This window comes from Mus musculus, chromosome 6 (assembly GCF_000001635.26).
Source record: "Mus musculus strain C57BL/6J chromosome 6, GRCm38.p6 C57BL/6J".
Classification (NCBI taxonomy): Eukaryota; Metazoa; Chordata; class Mammalia; order Rodentia; family Muridae; genus Mus; species Mus musculus.
In genome coordinates this window covers 64,665,082-64,683,760 of record NC_000072.6, presented here as the reverse complement: position 1 = coordinate 64,683,760, position 18,679 = coordinate 64,665,082, and the positions used below count along the sequence as shown (strand labels likewise).

The following is an 18,679-nucleotide window of genomic DNA, read 5'->3' as shown; positions in this document are numbered from 1 at the left end:
ACATTCCTGCAGACATCCTACCTTGAATATTAGTGTGAGATTCACCTTCCTACAGTCACATTGGCAGCCATGGCTGACTTTGCTAGTCAGTGAAAGATTCGACAGTCCCTAGGGTGATAATCAAAGCCCTCCCAGTCTAGATGCTGCCTTTGGGTCTGTGTAAAGAGCAATCAAGCCGTGACGAGCCCTGATCCAACCTGTGCACACCCTGTGAAGAGGAGAACGAGGATGCGGAAGTGCATTGTCGTGTGTGGACGCCCAGTGAGGGGAAGTGTGATCCGAGGAAGGAAATGGTGTGACCTTGAATGCGCTGGCTACAATCAGTCTCACCTTGGATGCTGCTGGCCTCATTTTTCCTTAATTCTGTCCCCTAACCAGACTCTTGTGTATCATCTCTGATCCAGTCACCAGTCATTTTCTCCCAATATGCTTTTCTTTTCGTTTTACTGTTATCTTTTGTAGAAGCCTGTTTGTGTTTAGATAGTGGTAAAGCTTCCTAATGTCCCTACCCCTTGATGGAAGTCAGGGCAGATGCTCAGCAGAACTGCCTTATCTGACCCTGGACCAAGCCAACATAACGTGGGTCGAAATGATATGTGTTACTTTAGCTTTGATTTAAAATATGCCTGAAGTTTTCCATTTTTTTCTTCCCACAATACTCAATGTATTTCTATCACTGGATTTTAAAAAGCTAGCTCCAAATTCCTAGGGCAGAATAAAGCCATCAGATTGAGAGCCAGGGTTCCAAGGGCCCCAGGATGCTAGGCCAGTGCTCTACCACTGATATACACACACGTGTGTGTATGTGTATATGATATATATGTGTACATATATGGCTTCCCATTTCTTATTTTCTTTTCTATTTTCTATTTTTCTTCTATTATTTTTTTTTCATACAGTGCATGGTGATTATGGTTTCCCGTCCCTCTTCCTTTCTCTCAGTTTCTCTTCACCTTCCCACCCATCTGGATCCATTTTCTTTCTGTCTCTCCTTAGAAAACAAATAGGAATCTAGGGAATAATAATAAAATAAAATTAAATTAAAAAGCCAAGTAAATTGAAAAAAAAAAGACAAAACAACCAAACAAGAAAAAAGAGACAAAGAAAACCACAGGAAACTCATAGACTGAGAGACACACATGCTTAGACACTCAGGAATCCCCTCAACCCCCAAAACAATAAGCCGCAATATATAAGCAAAGGACCTGTAAGATTTAAAAACAACAACAACAACAAAATTTCTCTGACTTATATTATGAGACAAAGAGCATCCCAAGGTGCCTTTGAATTCACTCTGTTTGCCATTGGCTGATGGGTATGGGATCTGCTCTTAAGACTGGTTTGTTTCCCCAGTGAAGATACTTGAAAAAAAAACCCAAATTTTTCACTTATAATTGGATTATCAATTGGAGGCGGCCTCTGGGTTAGGGAAGGCCGTGTATATTCACTTCTGCTCTTAGCCCCAGACCTATGCAGGCCCTATGGAGGTCACATGCGTGCCAGCCCTGGTGTGTCTAGAAGGCCTTGTGATTTCAGCCACACTATTGACAAAAGAGATTCTCTTCCCAGCAGCGGCCAGTTGACAGGAGCATTTCAGTTTGAAGTGGGGCTTTGTGCCCAGCTGCCCTCTGCCATGCTGGGATTTTCTCTGCCTTGACTTTGTGCATGTCTTGTGCATGCCGTCACAACAACTGTCAGTTCACATCTGGTCTGCTGTGTCTGGGTAACACTGTTTCCTTGTGGTCATCCATGACTGCTGACTCTTGCAGTCTTTCTGCCTTCTCTTCCATGAGGATCCCTGAGCCTTTGAGTGGGAGGGGGGCGTGGTAGAGATACCCACTCCGTGCTTGCTTTGATGTTCATCAGAGAAACTTCTTTGGAGATGGAGATTAATACAGAGACTCACAACTGTGAGTCAAGGTACTGTGGAGAGTTAAGCCCTAAATGGGACCAAAGGAGACTGCACACTCTTTTCGTCTTCTTTTCTTACCCCCTTTTTGTTTCCTTCTCCCTTATCTTTTTGTTTTCTCTTTCTTCTCCATCCCTCTTCCTCTCGTGACTCCTCCCCTTCCTGCCTTATAGGCTTCACTACATAGCCTAGATTGCCCTTTGACACACAGTCCCCTTGCCTCAGCCTCTCTCTTCCTGCTGTGCGTGTTGGTACTTGGGTTCTGAATCGTCACATAGAAGATGATGCTGGGTTGCTATGAATTTTGTATGATTGAAAAATATTCTGTTAGGCTAAGTCACCAAGGTTTTCCAAGAGTGAAGGGACATATTTTACTGGCAGACAGTGTTATTTCCTTTAATGTGGCTTCTCTCTGTACTTCACATTCGGTTGGAACCTATGCTAAAGATTTTTATTTTAGTCCTACTTTGTATGGTCACTCTGTTACTTTTGCCTGTTTATATTAAAGCTATAACCCCTGATAATCCATCAACTCTGCTTTCTCTGCCTACATAAAGATTGCCAGAGACAATTCTATCTACATAGATCAGACCATCATAAGGCCGGCAGAATCCTCAACAAGGAACCCTTGGCTTCTGTGTTTCTCTAATGAGTTCCCCTGTTCTGTATTCTTACAGCTTCAAACATTCATCTTCAGCAACAATCTGCAAAACCCAGAATCCAACAGAGTAAATGTTCCCTGTCCTTCTGTAATCAAAGGTTGCATACAAGCACATCCTCCTTTGGCCTTTCTGTGACATAACAATGAGACTGGGATTCCTTCCCTAAAGGATTTGTGCCCTGAGTCCCAACCCTTTTGACTTCTTGATTCTCTACCTGTTGGTGAATTTTCAATGTGTGTTACCTCTGCCTTCTCATTTGCAAACAACAACCACAATAAAACAAAACAAAAATCAAACCAAACCAAACCAAACCAACCCAAACCCCACCTCTCTCCTACTTCGGAACAAATACACAAGCAAATAAAAAGCACACTCTTATTTTCTCCCACGAGCAAGACTTTCTTGCTTCACCACCACATTCCAATTTACTTATTCTTCTTTCTTCCACATCGGTTGCCTGACTGTGGTTTTTTAAATCCTCTCTGTCTCTGTCTCTGTCTCTGTCTCTGTCTCAGTCTCTGTCTCAATCTCTGCCTCTCTCTGGCTGGCTTTCTCTCTGTCTCTGTCTCTCTCTGGCTGGCTTTCTCTCTGTCTCTGTCTCTTTCTCTTCCTCGTGCTCCTCCTCTTCCCTCTCTTTTTCCTAAATACTGTTCTTACCAAAGTCCTCAGGGCACTCACTCCAAGTTCCGTGTTTTCTGAATATTTGAAAGACTAACTACTTCTGTTGAACAAACCTTCTCTTGACCCCTGGGAGCGCTCCTTCCTCTGCTCCTTCTCCCAGCTCTCAATCAGCTCCTTTTGGGTTTCTAATTGATGCTTTTGTCTTTTGATGAAGTCCATCGCACTGGGTTCTGATCTCAGAATGAACTTTGTCTTAAATAGGCTGACTCGCATATTGCTCAGCTCATTGGTCACATAGTATAAAGCTTCGGTTGCTTCACGGTATACTCAAGGCCCAGCTCCCTGAGCCTATTCCGTATACAACTCTCTGTCTCTGTCTCTGTCTCTCTATCTCTCTCTGTCTCCCCCCTTCCCCTCTTCCCCTTGCCTTTAGGACTCGAACCATACCCTCATTCCCTCTTACTGGTGCAAAGATTTCCAGCAAGACCACGCCTCACATCCCACCTAAACGGTGTCCTTGGGCAGGAAGACTGACTGAGTCTTTTTTTTTTTTTTTTTTTTTAGAATTATTTGTTTATTATACTGAGGGCTTTATGTGTGTGAGCATACACTTGCAGCAGGGTTACGCTACCATCTTTTTTTTTTAAATTGTTCTTTTTTAAAATATTTTTATTAGGTATTTTCCTCATTTACATTTCCAATGCTATCCCAAAAGTCCCCCATACCCTCCCCCCAACTCCCCTACCCACCCATTCCCACTTTTTGGCCCTGGCATTCCCCTGTACTGGGGCATATACAGTTTGCATGTCCAGTGGGCCTCTCTTTCCAGTGATGGCCGACTAGGCCATCTTTTGATACATATGCAGCTAGAGTCAAGAGCTCTGGTGTACTGGTTAGTTCATATTGTTGTTCCACCTATAGGGTTGCAGATCCCTTTAGCTCCTTGGGTACTTTTGACTCAGTCTTTAAAACAGGAACAGGACAGAGTCACTGCTGTGACTTTTAGTAGCCCATAACACTCCTAAAAATGTAGCCCACCAATTCTTTGATGCACTTTGTCCGGAGCCAGGCTCACTCCTACTGCTTCCAGAAACTCTCAGTTCTTTCCTTTTCCTTCTATTTCCGGTCCAGATTACCTTCCTTCCTTCCTTGGAATTTAAGCTATTCTCCAACCTCAGGTCTCTGCCCGCTGGCTGCTCATTCTGAATGGTCCCTAGTTCTTTTGCCTGGGGAACGCCTCGTAATTTCTCTGGCGTAATTCGCCATCTAGTCCTCTTGGGAGCTTTGGTGAGCTCCGTTCTGGGTTGCAAATTACATTTTATGCCCTCTGTGATAGCACTCATCACAATTTATTATCATTGCCTGATAAATTGTCTGTCTTCCCCAGTAGACTGTAAACATCACCATGATTCTGATATCCGAAGCTGTTAAGAAATGGACTGGGTTGTAAAAGGGATGCAAGCCAAATGGTAGGTGGGTGGCTAACTTAGACTTTTATAATTGTGCCACTTTCTGTCCTTGCTGCTCTTCACAGGCCATGTGTTCCAGCCAAGCTATTTCATCTTCCTGAAGTGAGTTGTGCCTTCTTCCTGTGTGACTTGGATCATCTGTCTTCCTGCTCTTAAAAAAAGCATCTCTCTTTACTGCACATGTGGACATTACTTTCAGGTTTTGAGGCCAGCCTCCAACCCTATCCTCACCATAAAGTGTTTTATCACCTCTGTGAAGGAAGACCTGGCTTTCCACTGAATTCTCAAACATTATAGGATGGTTTTAGGTACAAATCACCCGTAATTTTCCATAGCTATCTTCCAGGAAAGTGAGATCTGGAAGAGTAGATTTCTATCTTCCTCTGAATTGTATGCAAACATGATATCTCTTAAAATAATAGCTCTGAAATAGTAATAGTCTCAATCTGAGATCTGCAGTGCCTGCTGTGTGTGTGTGTGTGTGTGTGTGTGTGTGTGTGTGTATACATGTGCTTCTGTGTATGTGTAATGCACTCATAACGTATAAAATATGCATTAAATACATCAGCAAATCAATTCTTCTTCATCTTTTCTCTGTATGTCTCTACAGGATTTTTTTTTCTAAGCCACAGTCCTGGTTTTCTATAGCTTAGTTTCACTTACTTATTTTTAATTATTATACAAAGCAATAGATTTCCTTACAGCATTTCATGCATTCTTAATTTTGGTGGATTCTGCCGCATCCTGCTCCTCTCTTCCTCCATGGCCCCTCTGCTTACTGCATAGCTCCCAGACAGCGTCCCCCTTACAGCTTCCATAGCACGTGTGTCCTCCTGCCTTCCTCACCTTCGCATCGGAAAGCACCCGTGTCCCTCTCATGGCTCCTTTCTAGCATTCTGACCTATGCTCACACTCACTCCCACATAAACATCACAAATAGCTAGAGAAGCTGGAACGCATCAGTGACAGAGAACATTCACTATCTGTCTCTGTGAGTCTGGGTTATGTCACCTGAGAGTTTCTTGTTAAGCTCATTTTCCTGACAATTCCATGATTCTTTTTCTTCAAGGCAGAAACATCCCTTTTGTGTATAGTTGGCACATTTGCATTATCTACTCATCTGGTGACAGACATCTATGTTGATTCTGTTTCTTTGCTGTCATGAACAGAGCAGCAGTAAGCATGGATGATCCAAGTTCTCTAGGGTATGGAGTCTCCTGGGCATAGGTCCTGGAGTTAGCCCCTGATTTTCAGCCATTTTTCTTCATTCCCTTTTCTCTCAGTGGTTGTACAGACTTGCTCTTTATCTGTAAGTGTCAAAACTCACTTCCTTAGCTCGCTCGCTGCTTCTCTATAGCAATTGCCTAGCATTTTCTGCCAGAAACATTCAGGAAAGGCCTCACCTGAGGTCTGTGCTGTTAGCTAGTGGACCATAAATACCACGGACAAAATTAAATTATTGATTGGCTTCACCTGAGAGACGAGTATAGGAGAGCAGAGAGCTGGAGAAACAGGTTGTGGAGACTGGCAGCCATGGCTACAGGCAGAAGCTGTGCGAAGGGACTGTGGTGTTGGTACAAGAGAACACATGCCAGGGGCATTGGTTTTCTAATGTGCCCATTCAGGGCACTAAGGAGAAGAAATCCAGAAATGTTGCTGAACTATGAGCAGGGATGAAGGAGACAGTGTTGCTGGCATGTGACTAAGGTGGCCTGTAAGGAGAGGGATAGGTTTGCTGGCTTGTGATGAGGGAGCTAGGCTTGCTGGTATGTGGGCTAATCTGGCAGGGGACTTCTTGAAATCTGTCTTCAAACTCACGATTCATAACCACTTATATTCATCTGGCATAAAGTTTTATTTCCTACTAATGGTTTCTATTAAAGTATAATCAGTTACTGAAGACCAGTTACTCTCATGGACCTTTTTAGTGGACATAGCTCCTTAGGGAATGTGCTTGGAGGTAAGACGACCATGTACCTCCTTTTATCTCTTGCTGATCTTGGGAGGAGGTGGGAAAGGCATGGATATGGAGGTGAGAGATGTGGATTTGAAATATGCTTGGCTCACTTGTTAATTTACAACCTTAGTCGAGTTACTTAACTTTTCTACATCTCAGTTTGGTTATGTTTATGATTTATTTTTATTTCGTTTGTGTTCTGTAGGAATGTGTGCTTATGTATTCATGCCCACAGAAGGCAGAAGAGGGCATCAGATTCTCTGGAGCTGGATTTATAGGCAGTTGTGTGCAGATGACTTTTTCTGAAGACAACAGGTTAAATTTCTCCACATTTGAAATCATAGATGAGGATCTATGTTAGAAATGATTTAAAATTCTGATTTAGAACCACCCCCTCCCTGGCACATAAACTGCTGAGACATTCTTTCATTCTGCAGATATTCCAGGCAATGTGTTTACATGACATACATACATTTTCCTCTATATTATAGTCTATAGGGAAGAAAGGTACGCACAAGTGTGTTCCTCATGTAAGGCAAGGGTAGGCTGCAAGGAATTGTATTCTCAAACAACTTGAAAACCAGGTTTGCCAAAGTTATATTAAATTTGTAAGAATACATGCTGTTCCTTGTTTATATGTGGATATATGATTTTCGTCTTAGAATTGGAAAATACTCTTTGATTTCCTTAAAGGGGTTTGTGACAATGGCTTCAGTGTTGACCGGTGATAAGAGCTAGCAGGTGCGATTCCCAGTGAAATCCAGGTGGTAGCATTGATGACACTTCCTTAGTGAGTGCTCACCTGTGAGCGCTCTCCTCCCAAGTTGCTCGTGAGTGAGCTCTGACAATATATCAGACTGCTCTTTTCAGCTCCTTGAGTATTCTTGACTGCATAAGCATATTCTTTCTGAGCTCTCAGGCTGAAATAGACTTGGGTCTCAAAGCACACAGCAATGTTGAACCAAACACGGTTCATGTCAAAGCCACTTGATTTGACACAGTGTACGTACGCTGACTTGTTCATGGCAGGCATTTGTACCTGTGTTAACCTCAATTCATTCCTCTCAGACAACGGGTTTGTATTTGGAAATAGCTTTGGGGTGAATTCAGATTCATCTGCTTCATGATTCTAGTGAGCCTCAGAGAAGGAGATCTACTTTTCTGTTTGTTTGCTTTTTGTTCTATTTTATTTCAGAGATGTGACCTCTCTGTGCAGCCCTGGTTGCCCTGGAACTTGCAATGGAGACTAAACTAGCCTTGAAGTTGCAGAGATTCATCTGCCCCTGCCTCCTTGGTGTATGACACTACACTGTCTAGGAAACCTGCTTAATCTATTTCTCTCATTAAAGATACTGGGGATTCGGGACTCTTATTTCAAGACTCACTTTGGGTTCTTGTCACCACGTCAAAGGACCGTTTGGTCAGATCAGAGGCTTTGCTAATTGGATAAATGATTTATGGAGAATAAGGATGAGTCTTGTTCTGCAGTATTCCAAAGAAGCAGATGTGAGCAGTGTTTAAGACAGGTCAAAGGCCACTTGTAAAGAGGAAGAGCCCCACAGATGATGGGAAATTGAAAGCTCTTTGCTGGTGGAGTTGGTCACTCCTCAGGTCACTCTCCCACCTGAGGGTGGGAGAAATCTTAGAAGGAAGTTCCGTATATGAAGGGATACAGGCAGAACATCCCTGACTGAACCCTAGTGGGCCTCACCTTAACCATGCCCCTCCTAGATTTTGAGAACCCCACCCCAGAACGTCAGGGAGCCCCAGTTAAAATCATGAACTGTAACACTCACACTCATAGGAACCCACCACCTGTTACAAATATACCTCGCATGCTCACAGGGAAAGGAGACAGATATCAATCTCCAAATCTATCTTTTTTCTTGGAGATCTCAGCCGAGGAGAAGGGACAGTGACCTAGCTGCTCTTCTGTTCAATGATTGTCATCTTTTTGCATCTGGCTTTGAAAACTCAATCATCTTTGACTTTTTCTATCTCACACTCATATTCAGTTAACATTCCTCTTGTTCTCCCTCGTAAATATATCTACCATCACTATCTTCTCTATCTCTTTGACTAAGATGCTTAGCTCAAAAGACTTTGAATAAGCCTTCAAAATTAATTTCCTTTCTGCATTTACTGTGTGTGCATGTGTGTGAATGTGTGTATGTCTGTGTGAGTATTATATGCATGGAGGTGGTTTTCACATACACTAAGTGTTTAGGTGGAGGTCGGAGGACATCTGCATGAGTTGGTTATCTCATTTTCATGGCCTCCGATGATTGAGCTTGGGCCAGCAAGCTTATGCTACTGGTGCTTTACCCACTGAGCCACCTCATTGGCCCACATCGGGCTTTTTAACTGGTCCCTTTCCCTTTCATTCAATGAGGCTGCTACATGTTTAACCTTTCCAAACCATTCCTCTAAGAACATACAGTTCTTGGTGGTTCCCTTTTGGTCACAGATTGCCAGTGTCTCCCAGCAGAGATTTCTATGCATCCTATGGTGTTGAACCTCTGTGAACATCAACCAAACTGTAGACTCTCAGGCAGCTCACGGACTGAAGTCCAAGTGGCCAGCCACTGTACCAACTGTCCTATATACTCTTGAAGTTAAAACACTCTACTTAAAATAATGGCAGACAAGGGTGGGAACAGACGTGATGAAGTAGGACCAGGCTTCACACTCTGTTTGGAACACTTGAGGGAAACAACCTACATTCTCACAGCATCCCATCACCACTTGCCAGGTGGGATGTTTGCTTGTCCTATCTACTCCTGCCCTATATCATACCTGAGCCCATGACTCACTCAGGTCTGGCTGTATGGACTGTCTGACAGCATCCTAAGCTTGCCCTCTACCCTCTAACCTCAGAGCATTACCTGCCCCTGGAGTCAAGAATGCTCTTTCCCTGAATCCCACAAGGGTTAACTTTCTCACCCTCTTTGCACTTCCCCTCAGTTCTCAGCGGGACCTCCCTCTCCACTCTCTTTGCAGTAGTTCATTCCCATTCCACTTTGGTCTGACAGCCCCTGCTCTTGTGATTTAGTTTTTTTTTTTTTTTTCCTCTGCTGCCTTTACCATGTAATTGACTAGTAATTTACAGATCTACCTTGCTTATTCAGCTTTCTTCTGTCAATTATAAGTTCCTTGAAGACAGGAATTTCTGGCTTTAATAGTGTGCCTTGCCCTGTTTGTTTGTTTATTTGGTTTATTATTATTTTTTAAGATTGCTATCCTCTTGTATAAAAGCAGTGTCTTGCCCAGAGTGGATCCTGAGTATGCATTGGCTAGAGGGCTGGCGGTGAAAACAGAGGGTGCGGTTTCGGGGTTCAGCCTTAGATATGGATCACGGCTGTGCCGCACTCTCACTGTCACGGCTGTGCCACACTCTTACTGTCCCTGCTGGCACATTTAGGACAGACTTCATACCTGGTGGTCGATCACCTCTTACTCCTCCAAGTTTCTTTTCTTTTCTTTGTTGCCCATCACCATGGAAGGGTTTTCTGGGCTTTTCCACATCACCCCAGCTACATTAAATTCCATCTTACTCCATGAAAACACCTCATTTGCACAGCCCATATCCTTCCCTCATCCTCAGGGAATATTCTTCTGCCATGTTAATCTGACAGTTAAACTTATCCTGCATCCCGACAGTACGTGTGCTCACTTCCACAGATGTTACTTATGCCATGTATTTTTTTTTTAAGTTTCCCAGTGTTTCCTTTTTTTTTTTCTTGGAACTTTGGAAGCTCTCTGAAAAGTCAGAGTATGAGGGGAGGACTGGCACCCCAGGGGTGCAGTCTATCCTGAGAAGTGAGAGAATCTGTTGGCTCAAGGAAACTGCTTAGGGTGCCTGCTGGTGGTAGGTGCTTTTTCAACAGACTAATTTCAGAATGTTGTTTGTCTCTAGTCTTGTAGCTCACTGAAACTCCACTAGTGTTTATACATATGTTTAACATGTTTAAACAGCCATTCAGAAACCTTTGTTATAGATTAATATTTACAAATTTCACCTAGTGATGTTGAACACAGAAGAATTAGTTAAAATGTTGGTTGTACTTGAACTACTGGCTGCTTCAGCAGACACTCTGGAGGCTCAAAGCATAAGGATGCATTTTCATGGGTCTCTGCATTTATGAAACGTCTTCTGCATGGTGTTTCCATAAAGAAGTCACATGGGACTGAGTTTGGTTGGGGTTGCTTGGCCATGAACTAAGTGTATACCTTTCTGTGCTCCGTGCCTGATGCTTCTTAGCTCTGCATTTTTTACCTGGGGTGCGTTGACTTGGGTAGAAGTGCCATGCTCACTATGTTGGAAGAGCTTTCTGCGTTGGGTGTTCAGTGTCTGATGTTTCAAGTAGATGTGTCACTAACTGTAACTTCTTAGGTGAATGGTGACTGAAGCTTTCTAATAATAGTAACTGACAGTTACTTAGACAACTTCATTACTCATTAATCATTTCTGACATGAAGAAGACAAGGGGGACGTGCTAAACATGTAACCTCATCTTCAAATTAATTCCAGCATGTTTTTTTTAATTTATTTTTTTTATTACATATTTTCCTCAATTACATTTCCAATGCTATCCCAAAAGTCCCCCATACCCTCCCCCCCACTTCCCTACCCACTCATTCCCAATTTTTTTTGGCCCTGGCGTTCCCCTGTACTGGGGCATATACCGTTTGCGTGTCCAATGGGCCTCTCTTTCCAGTGATGGCCGACTAAGCCATCTTTTGATACATATGCAGCTAGAGTCAAGAGCTCCGGGGTACTGGTTAGTTCATAATGTTGTTCCACCTATAGGGTTGCAGATCCCTTTAGCTCCTTGGCTACTTTCTCTAGCTCCTCCATTGGGAGCCCTGTGATCCATCCATTAGCTGACTGTGAGCATCCACTTCTGTGTTTGCTAGGCCCCGGCATAGTCTCACAAGAGACAGCTACATCTGGGTCCTTTCCATAAAATCTTGCTAGTGTATGCAATGGTGTCAGCGTTTGGATGCTGATTATGGGGTGGATCCCTGGATATGGCAGTCTCTACATGGTCCATCCTTTCGTCTCAGCTCCAAACTTTGTCTCTGTAACTCCTTCCATGGGTGTTTTGTTCCCAATTCTAAGGAGGGGCATAGTGTCCACACTTCAGTCTTCATTCTTCTTGAGTTTCATGTGTTTAGCAAATTGTATCTTATATCTTGGGTATCTTAGGTTTTGGGCTAATATCCACTTATCAGTGAGTACATATTGTGTGAGTTCCTTTGTGAATGTGTTACCTCACTCAGGATGATGTGTTTTATATCTAAGAATAAACATATACTTAACTCTTTTTTAAAAAAATATTTATGTAATGTGTCAGTGTTCTTCTGCTTATATATCCACAGGCCAGGAGAGGGCATCAGATTCCCTTATAAATGGTTGTGAGCCACCATGTGATGGTAGAAATTGAACTCAGGACCTCTGGAAGAGCAGCATGTACTCTTAACCACTGAGCCATCTCACTAGCCCTACTTAGCTCTTTAAATCAAGCTCCAAACTTCATTTCACAGTCAACTTTGATTCTACAAAAGAACTGAATGTGAACTCTCAGAAATGTATGGGCCTAGTATGTGGCTTATTCTGGTTATTTATGTGTTTTGAAATACACACACACACACACATACACACACACACACACACATTTAAACTGTGTATCTACTGTGCTTAAAAACAACATTGATGTCTGATTTTTAAAAGTTAAACATAGTCACTACAGTAGCTACTTAATTCTTATTTTTTCAGTAGTGCCAATCAAGAATATAATATAACAATTCGAAAAATTAACATCTGCTTTCTACTTGTATTATTTCAAATCTGTGACAGGCAAAATATTTATTAAAAGCAATATTTTTCATCTCTTCTCTGGTGCTGACAGTTTTGATTTGTGACATCTGTTTCTTTTTCTAACGCAGCTGCTCCGAAAGCTTAATTAGTTTTAAATGAATGAGAATTGATGTTGTCTTGAAAAAAATTGATTTTCTAATCACATCATGGATATTTTCAGCCCTTTGAAATGTACTGGTAATTTCAAGTGGGAGTCTGTGTGGTTTACTCATAAACAGGCCAGGTTTCATTTTTGATCATGTGGAGTCAGCCTTGTGGACTGACTGTGTGAGGTTAGCAGGGGTAGCATGGTGCTGTTAACCTTCCTCACTTTCTCTTCTATGCCCTGAAGGAATGCCATAAAATGGGCAAAATTAGTTAAAAACAAGGTTCTAGTCCTATGTATGAGTCAGGAGAGAGACTTCAGACTTGAAGGAAGTTTCCAAATTTGCATGGTTTTTGCTTTACTAGCAATTTACTGGTAACAGCATAAATGAAAACTGTTGAAAAAAATAGGAACTTTGTATGAAAAAATGAAACTCTGAGCTCCATTCACCTGTGTCTGTCCCTATGGTAGGTAGAAGACACATACGCAACTCTCTTACCTCTGAGGGATAGACGGGGTGAGAGGCTGCCAGCACAACAGACAGCCGTGGTACCCTGTGTCCTGTGTCCCCAATGCCAAAAAAGTCATCTGGAGCCTTAGCTGCAAGGTGAACTTGTTTGCTTTCTGAAGCAAAGTGACTGAAACTTTGTCGAGTTCTTATTATCCCAAGTAAACTGAGCTGGAGGGACAGATGGGAGTTGTGTGGTTTGTATCATTCTGACGTGGGTGGTACCAGGCACAGCAGACAGGTATTGGTAATAATAGGCCCTTAAATAGTTTGCTTCTGGCTTAACATCCACATTTCTGAAAATTAGCATCTTGGGAAATGTTCAAAGCTTTGTTATAGAGGTGGTCTGAACCTCCGAAGACAGACAAAGTTGGCTTTTGAGAAAAATTAGGATGGATTGCTCTAGGTTGGGTTACCCAGGGTCCAAAGGGGCTGATGTGGATTGGGGGTGATGCATTCTGCCATTTCTGAAAAGCTGTGGGGTAGCCTATGTATCCTGAATTTCAGGATGGAGAAAAGACAACGGCTGGTGGCGATGTGTATCCAGAATGCCTAGCAAGCATGGGCCCATCTATCTGCATTCAGCCACTTTGCTCTACTGCATGCACAGAACAAATTCTCTGCATGCTAACAGGACTGAATGATACTTATCAAATCTACTATCAGTGATGGCTTTAATTACTTTTTTTTTTCTTTTAGGGAAGTTGCTTCCACCCAAGGGAGCTTATATATAGTCTGCTAAAGGAGTTACTAAAAGGACATCTACTAATGTGTTAAGATGGTAATCATGACCATCACTCTTAGCCATTAAATAGCATCTGGTCAAAAGGCTGAGATTGGCTATAGGATTTAATTTAAGAAATAAAAAGACTCAAATTTGAGCTATCTAATTTCAATTTAAGTGCTTACTGTCACATAAACTCTCATCCCTGCCTTAGTTACTATTCATAATCCAGAATGCATTTCACCAAAAATTATGGCTGTAAAGTAGCAATAACTTGCTCTTCAGCCAGAATAATAGAACTGGAAAAATATGGATGGGTGAGTTCGTCTTTTCATCTCCTTTCTTTTTAATTAACAAAGCAAAGTGCCATTCAGAAAAGTCTATTTTATGACAGTATCTTTTCAGGTGCTCCTAATCCTAAGATAAAGGGGAAGAAAAAATATCACACAATTCAGAGAAGAATAAGTTGCCTATAGGGAGATATAATATAGCAAGAAAGGAAGCCTCACAATTTTCTTTGTATGTCTGATTGGTCATAAAAGTTGAGAAAGCCTGCTGACTCACCAGTAGATGAAACAGGATGTTTGAGTGCAATGAAGTCCCCTGGATATAAAGTATTTGTATTGCACTAGCAGGTTTGATCTAAAGGGTACAGGCAGGGAAAACTCTGGATGAAGGAGCTGATACGAGACAGAGGAGGGGTTCCTTCTACCAAAGCTGTGACCCTGAAGAGAGGCATTAGGTGCTGGCTACCCACCTGTTGACTCAGATGGTTGCGTAAGACCCTCACTAGCCGGGAAGGAAGCCAGGGATCTTCAGAGTGTACTCTGTGCACTACCTCTCCTCTGCATCCACGGCCCCTTTGGTGAGTAGTTGGGTGAATGTGAAGGACACATGGCAGAGCTGAAATTCCACACTAACTTCAAGTCTTAGACTATCGGCACTTGGGTAATTAACAGCTTTTTAGAGTGCCATGTTCTCACCGTCATAAATTGAGAGACAGAATCTATATTTGTAAAGTTTCTCCTCCTTCCCACACTGAAAAAGCATTTTGATGGAATTTTAGAATAGAGATTTTTTTTTTATCTAAATCCTATTTTAGAGTCATATATCCATTGAGTTAAATGTTAGAGGGACTAGTGTTCAAATGTAGAAATAATAGTGTTTTTTAAGAAACACTTTCTGAGTCTAAATAACATTTCAAATTAAAAGATTTGGCATGGTGATTATTTCTTGAAGAGCCAGGCAATTTTTAGTAAGCCCAAAGTTTAATAATTACCCTCAATTTTCTTCCTTTCTTCTTTGCATGTTACAAATGCTTATTTTGCTATTAATACTGCAGCTGCTTTTTTTTTTCTATAAAAGGACAAATACCCCCCCCCACCCCCCCCCCACCCCCAAGTGCTCACACAGACATCCATGAAGAGAAACAAATATATTTTTGGTTCAAATAGTCTTGAATATCAAATTAGCAGTTTTTGATTGTCTTAGGGCATCTTTAATCATCGCTTCTAGAGAGCCACTCACTCTGGTGACCTGCTAATTAGAGTAGATGTTTCTACACTTTAATAAAGTCAGTGTTTTCGGGAGGTTCAGATAGATCAGTGAGCTCTGTCTCTTTTACTTTTATAGTTAAGACTTCAATAGTATGAGAGCAAGTTTAGAAAACATTTTTATTAGACAAATTATGTAGACAAATTATACACAGAAAGCTCTGCCACTCATAATTGAGGCCTCCAAAATGTTTTTGTGTACTTGAAGAATAGGCAATACATCAAAATCAGCCTATTTCCAATATTGTACATGGTTAACAGTTTGTTGATAGCTGAAGTCACTGCAGCGTCTGGGGTGCCCCTATATAGCTGTAAAGACTTTTTCTGTTTGAAAATCAGAGTTGTAAATGAGAACATGAATGTCACAGGGAAACAAGGTGTGCATGCTCCGCGGGACTCGTCACCCTGGAAACAAAGTGCTTTCTCGTGATAAGAACGGTTTCTGCCTGACACAGTAGACAATATTTGAAGATTTAGTACAAAAACAGTGACAGTACAAGATGCTCCCCAGAAACAGAATTAGATCAAAATAGAATACACCTTAAGAATATACCTCTTAACTTCTCCTAAAGCAAATCACATAGGCAGGACCCTCTAGCAATCCTAGCCACAGAACGAATGAGATTAAAGTAAGCATACTGCTGCCTGAAAACACAGGATAAATTCTTGCTTCCTACTTACCACATCGAGTTTAAGGATTACAGATGAAGCTCACTCTATGTTTCTAACAGATAAGAATGCTACTTTTAGAGGACTGTGCACAACGAGGCACTGGTTTTTGTTCATGCCCCCTGCTGACACACTTGGCACTGATTTTAAAAAGACAGGACACCTCCAAGTAGAAGTGGGTAGAAGAGGGGTTCAGATGAGAGCCCAGGATGGTTGTCACGTGTTTGCTGTAGGGTGACGTATGACACTTATAAGGCCACATCGACACTTTGAAGGGGCTTCCCCTCCTCCTCAGCTACAGTTACAGTGATTGGCTTGCAGCTTTAGAAGGGAATGTTGAGCCTACCATGATCTATGGTTAAACTCTGCTCTCTGTGCTGTGTGTGGGGTTTAGCTAATGGCATTTCCCATTTAGATAATTAACAAAAGGTAAAATTATCAAGGTTAGCTTTATACACTGCTGAGTAATGAACGCAAAACCTATTCAAATGAGTACATCTAGGAACAAAGATGAAATCACCCTGGATGTTTTAATAACAAAATTATAAAATAGTCAAACAACGCAGGTCAGAGTGACATTAAAGCAACCTGCCTCTCCAACTGAAAGGGCCTCCTGCGCTGCCCTAGCTCCTGTACACAATGCTTGGTTTTTAAACTAAAGCTTTATTAAATGAATTGCAATAGCAATGGCTGCATTTATATATATACACGTTATATAGGTGCATATATATGTATATATGAGATACTAAGTTATTTAACACAATAAAGGCCTTTGCCATATGGTAAAGTTTACTGTACATAAGAAAAAGTTTGAATACTGTACAATCACATGAAGGGGGTGGGCACTGCTGCAGTGCGAAGGGGATTTTAACTGTAGTCTTGACTGGCAGATTAATGGCTTTTTTTTTTTTTTGTAATCCTACAAAAACTGCATTCTCATATTGCGTGGCCTGAACGGTCTTCAAATCATTTCACAGACACTGCAGGGGTTGCCTTTGGTCCACAGCTAAAGGACACTCGACAGCAGTGGAGATTTTGTGGATACAGCTGAAGATGGAGAAAGACTGAAGTTATTGCAATTAGAGTTTCAAAACAGAGGAACGGTGGGTGCATGGGAGCCCTATATGCAAAGTCAACCCTGCAAGTGTTCTCAGTGACTCAGTGCCCATTCCCTATACTCAAAGTACAGTATATGAAAAGCAGACTAATAGGATCCTAGAATACTATATTCTTGGGGAACAAGTTGAGTAATGAAAAAATGGAGGGTGATAGACAGAGAAAGGGAGAAAGAGGGAAAAAAAAGAAGTAGAGCGGGGAGAGAAAGAACTAGAATTGTTACTAATTATCCTGATTTCTTTTTAAATAAGACATCACATCCATGTTAGTCCCACATTACAGTTGCTCCTTTGGGGGAGTCCTAGGATGGGCGGAGCTGTCTGCTGCTCATATGGACGTGCCTCGGTCGGGGTCATTGCCCAGATTGAGCCCCAGAGTGGGAGTAGGCTGATAAGGAATAGATGACATTGTTTTGATAGGACTCCTGAAAAAGCCCCCATTAGGAGCCCTGTGCCTAAAAGGGCCAGTTCGGTGCTCAGGCACACTGCCGAAAGCGAAGCCAGAGGCAGCTTTTGCTGAGAGTGTGCGGCTAAGAGTCTGGATCTGCTCTGGGATGAAGGTGGTGGTGGTGATGTGAGTGTTTCTGAAATCACTGATCTGCTCCAGGGCTTGGCGTGTTGGCAAAGTGTCAATGTCCAGAGGGGTCAAGTCAATTGACGAGGTGGAAAACTGTTTATGGGGGCTGTCGTCATCTGTGCACAAGCTATTTACACGTCTATGGAGGTGCTCCAGGTCAATTTCCTTGTCATCCTGGAGATGAAGAAAAAGAAAATAGGATCTCATCAGTACTAGCTTCCATGGTTTTTTTTTTTTTAAAAAAAAAAAAAGAAGAAGAAGTCGTTCAGCAAACATGTAATTAACTGAACTTTGGGGCATATTGGCTTAGCAGATATTGACTGGGCCACTAGCATGAGCCAGGCAGGCACTGGGCTTGTTTCTGGGAATACTGTCAGGGCTTGGAGATAAAGTATCTATGAGAAATACTTTGCTTGTAGCTGGAGCTTTCAAATGAGCATAGGCCACATGCAACTACAAAGACACCAAACAGGCTCTGGCAGCGACACGCATGCGCAGGAGGTCTGATTCCAGGAACTCCCCTCAACCCTTGCCACCCCGCTTTGCTCATGCTTCCTCTTTGAGTCTCTTTCTAAATGCATTTTCGATCCTTTCTACCATTTATGCTTAGATTTAACTTTTCACTTTTGCATGAGAGAGAGAGAGAGAGAGAGCTATACTACTAACTTGGCACTGACTGGTAAAGTGTTGTTTCCTGTAGCTCGGATCTATGAGGTTCTTGAGAAAGAGCCAGCACAAGAGAGACTTCTTGACAGAGAGAATATTTATATATACCCAGTACCTACATCTGGCCACTGTGAGGTCAGAGGGGCACTTAGTGATTCCTTCACATCAGGACATATGAATAAATACCTTTAACTGAGGGTCGGTTTTAGGCTAAGTGAGCATGTTTGTAAAAAGTTTTATTTATTTGCTTTCTAAAAGGCAGTAAAGCCTCAGAGTTTTAGGG

General features: G+C 42.1%; 1 protein-coding gene across 2 annotated transcripts in view; it reads right to left on the bottom strand.

Annotated features, from left to right (window-relative positions):
* The window catches only part of Grid2 (glutamate receptor, ionotropic, delta 2), a 1,448,316-nt gene that overhangs the window by 20,561 nt on the left and 1,409,076 nt on the right, over window positions 1-18,679 (bottom strand). The window contains exon 16 of one of the 2 annotated variants that reach the window (NM_008167.3): window positions 15,476-17,904. The exons of the other annotated variant lie outside the window; for it this stretch is intronic. Coding sequence (NP_032193.1) covers window positions 17,482-17,904 — 423 coding nt within the window. The 3' untranslated portion in view covers window positions 15,476-17,481. Of the gene's footprint in view, window positions 1-15,475; window positions 17,905-18,679 lie in introns of those variants that run through there. 2 annotated transcript variants of the gene reach the window in all.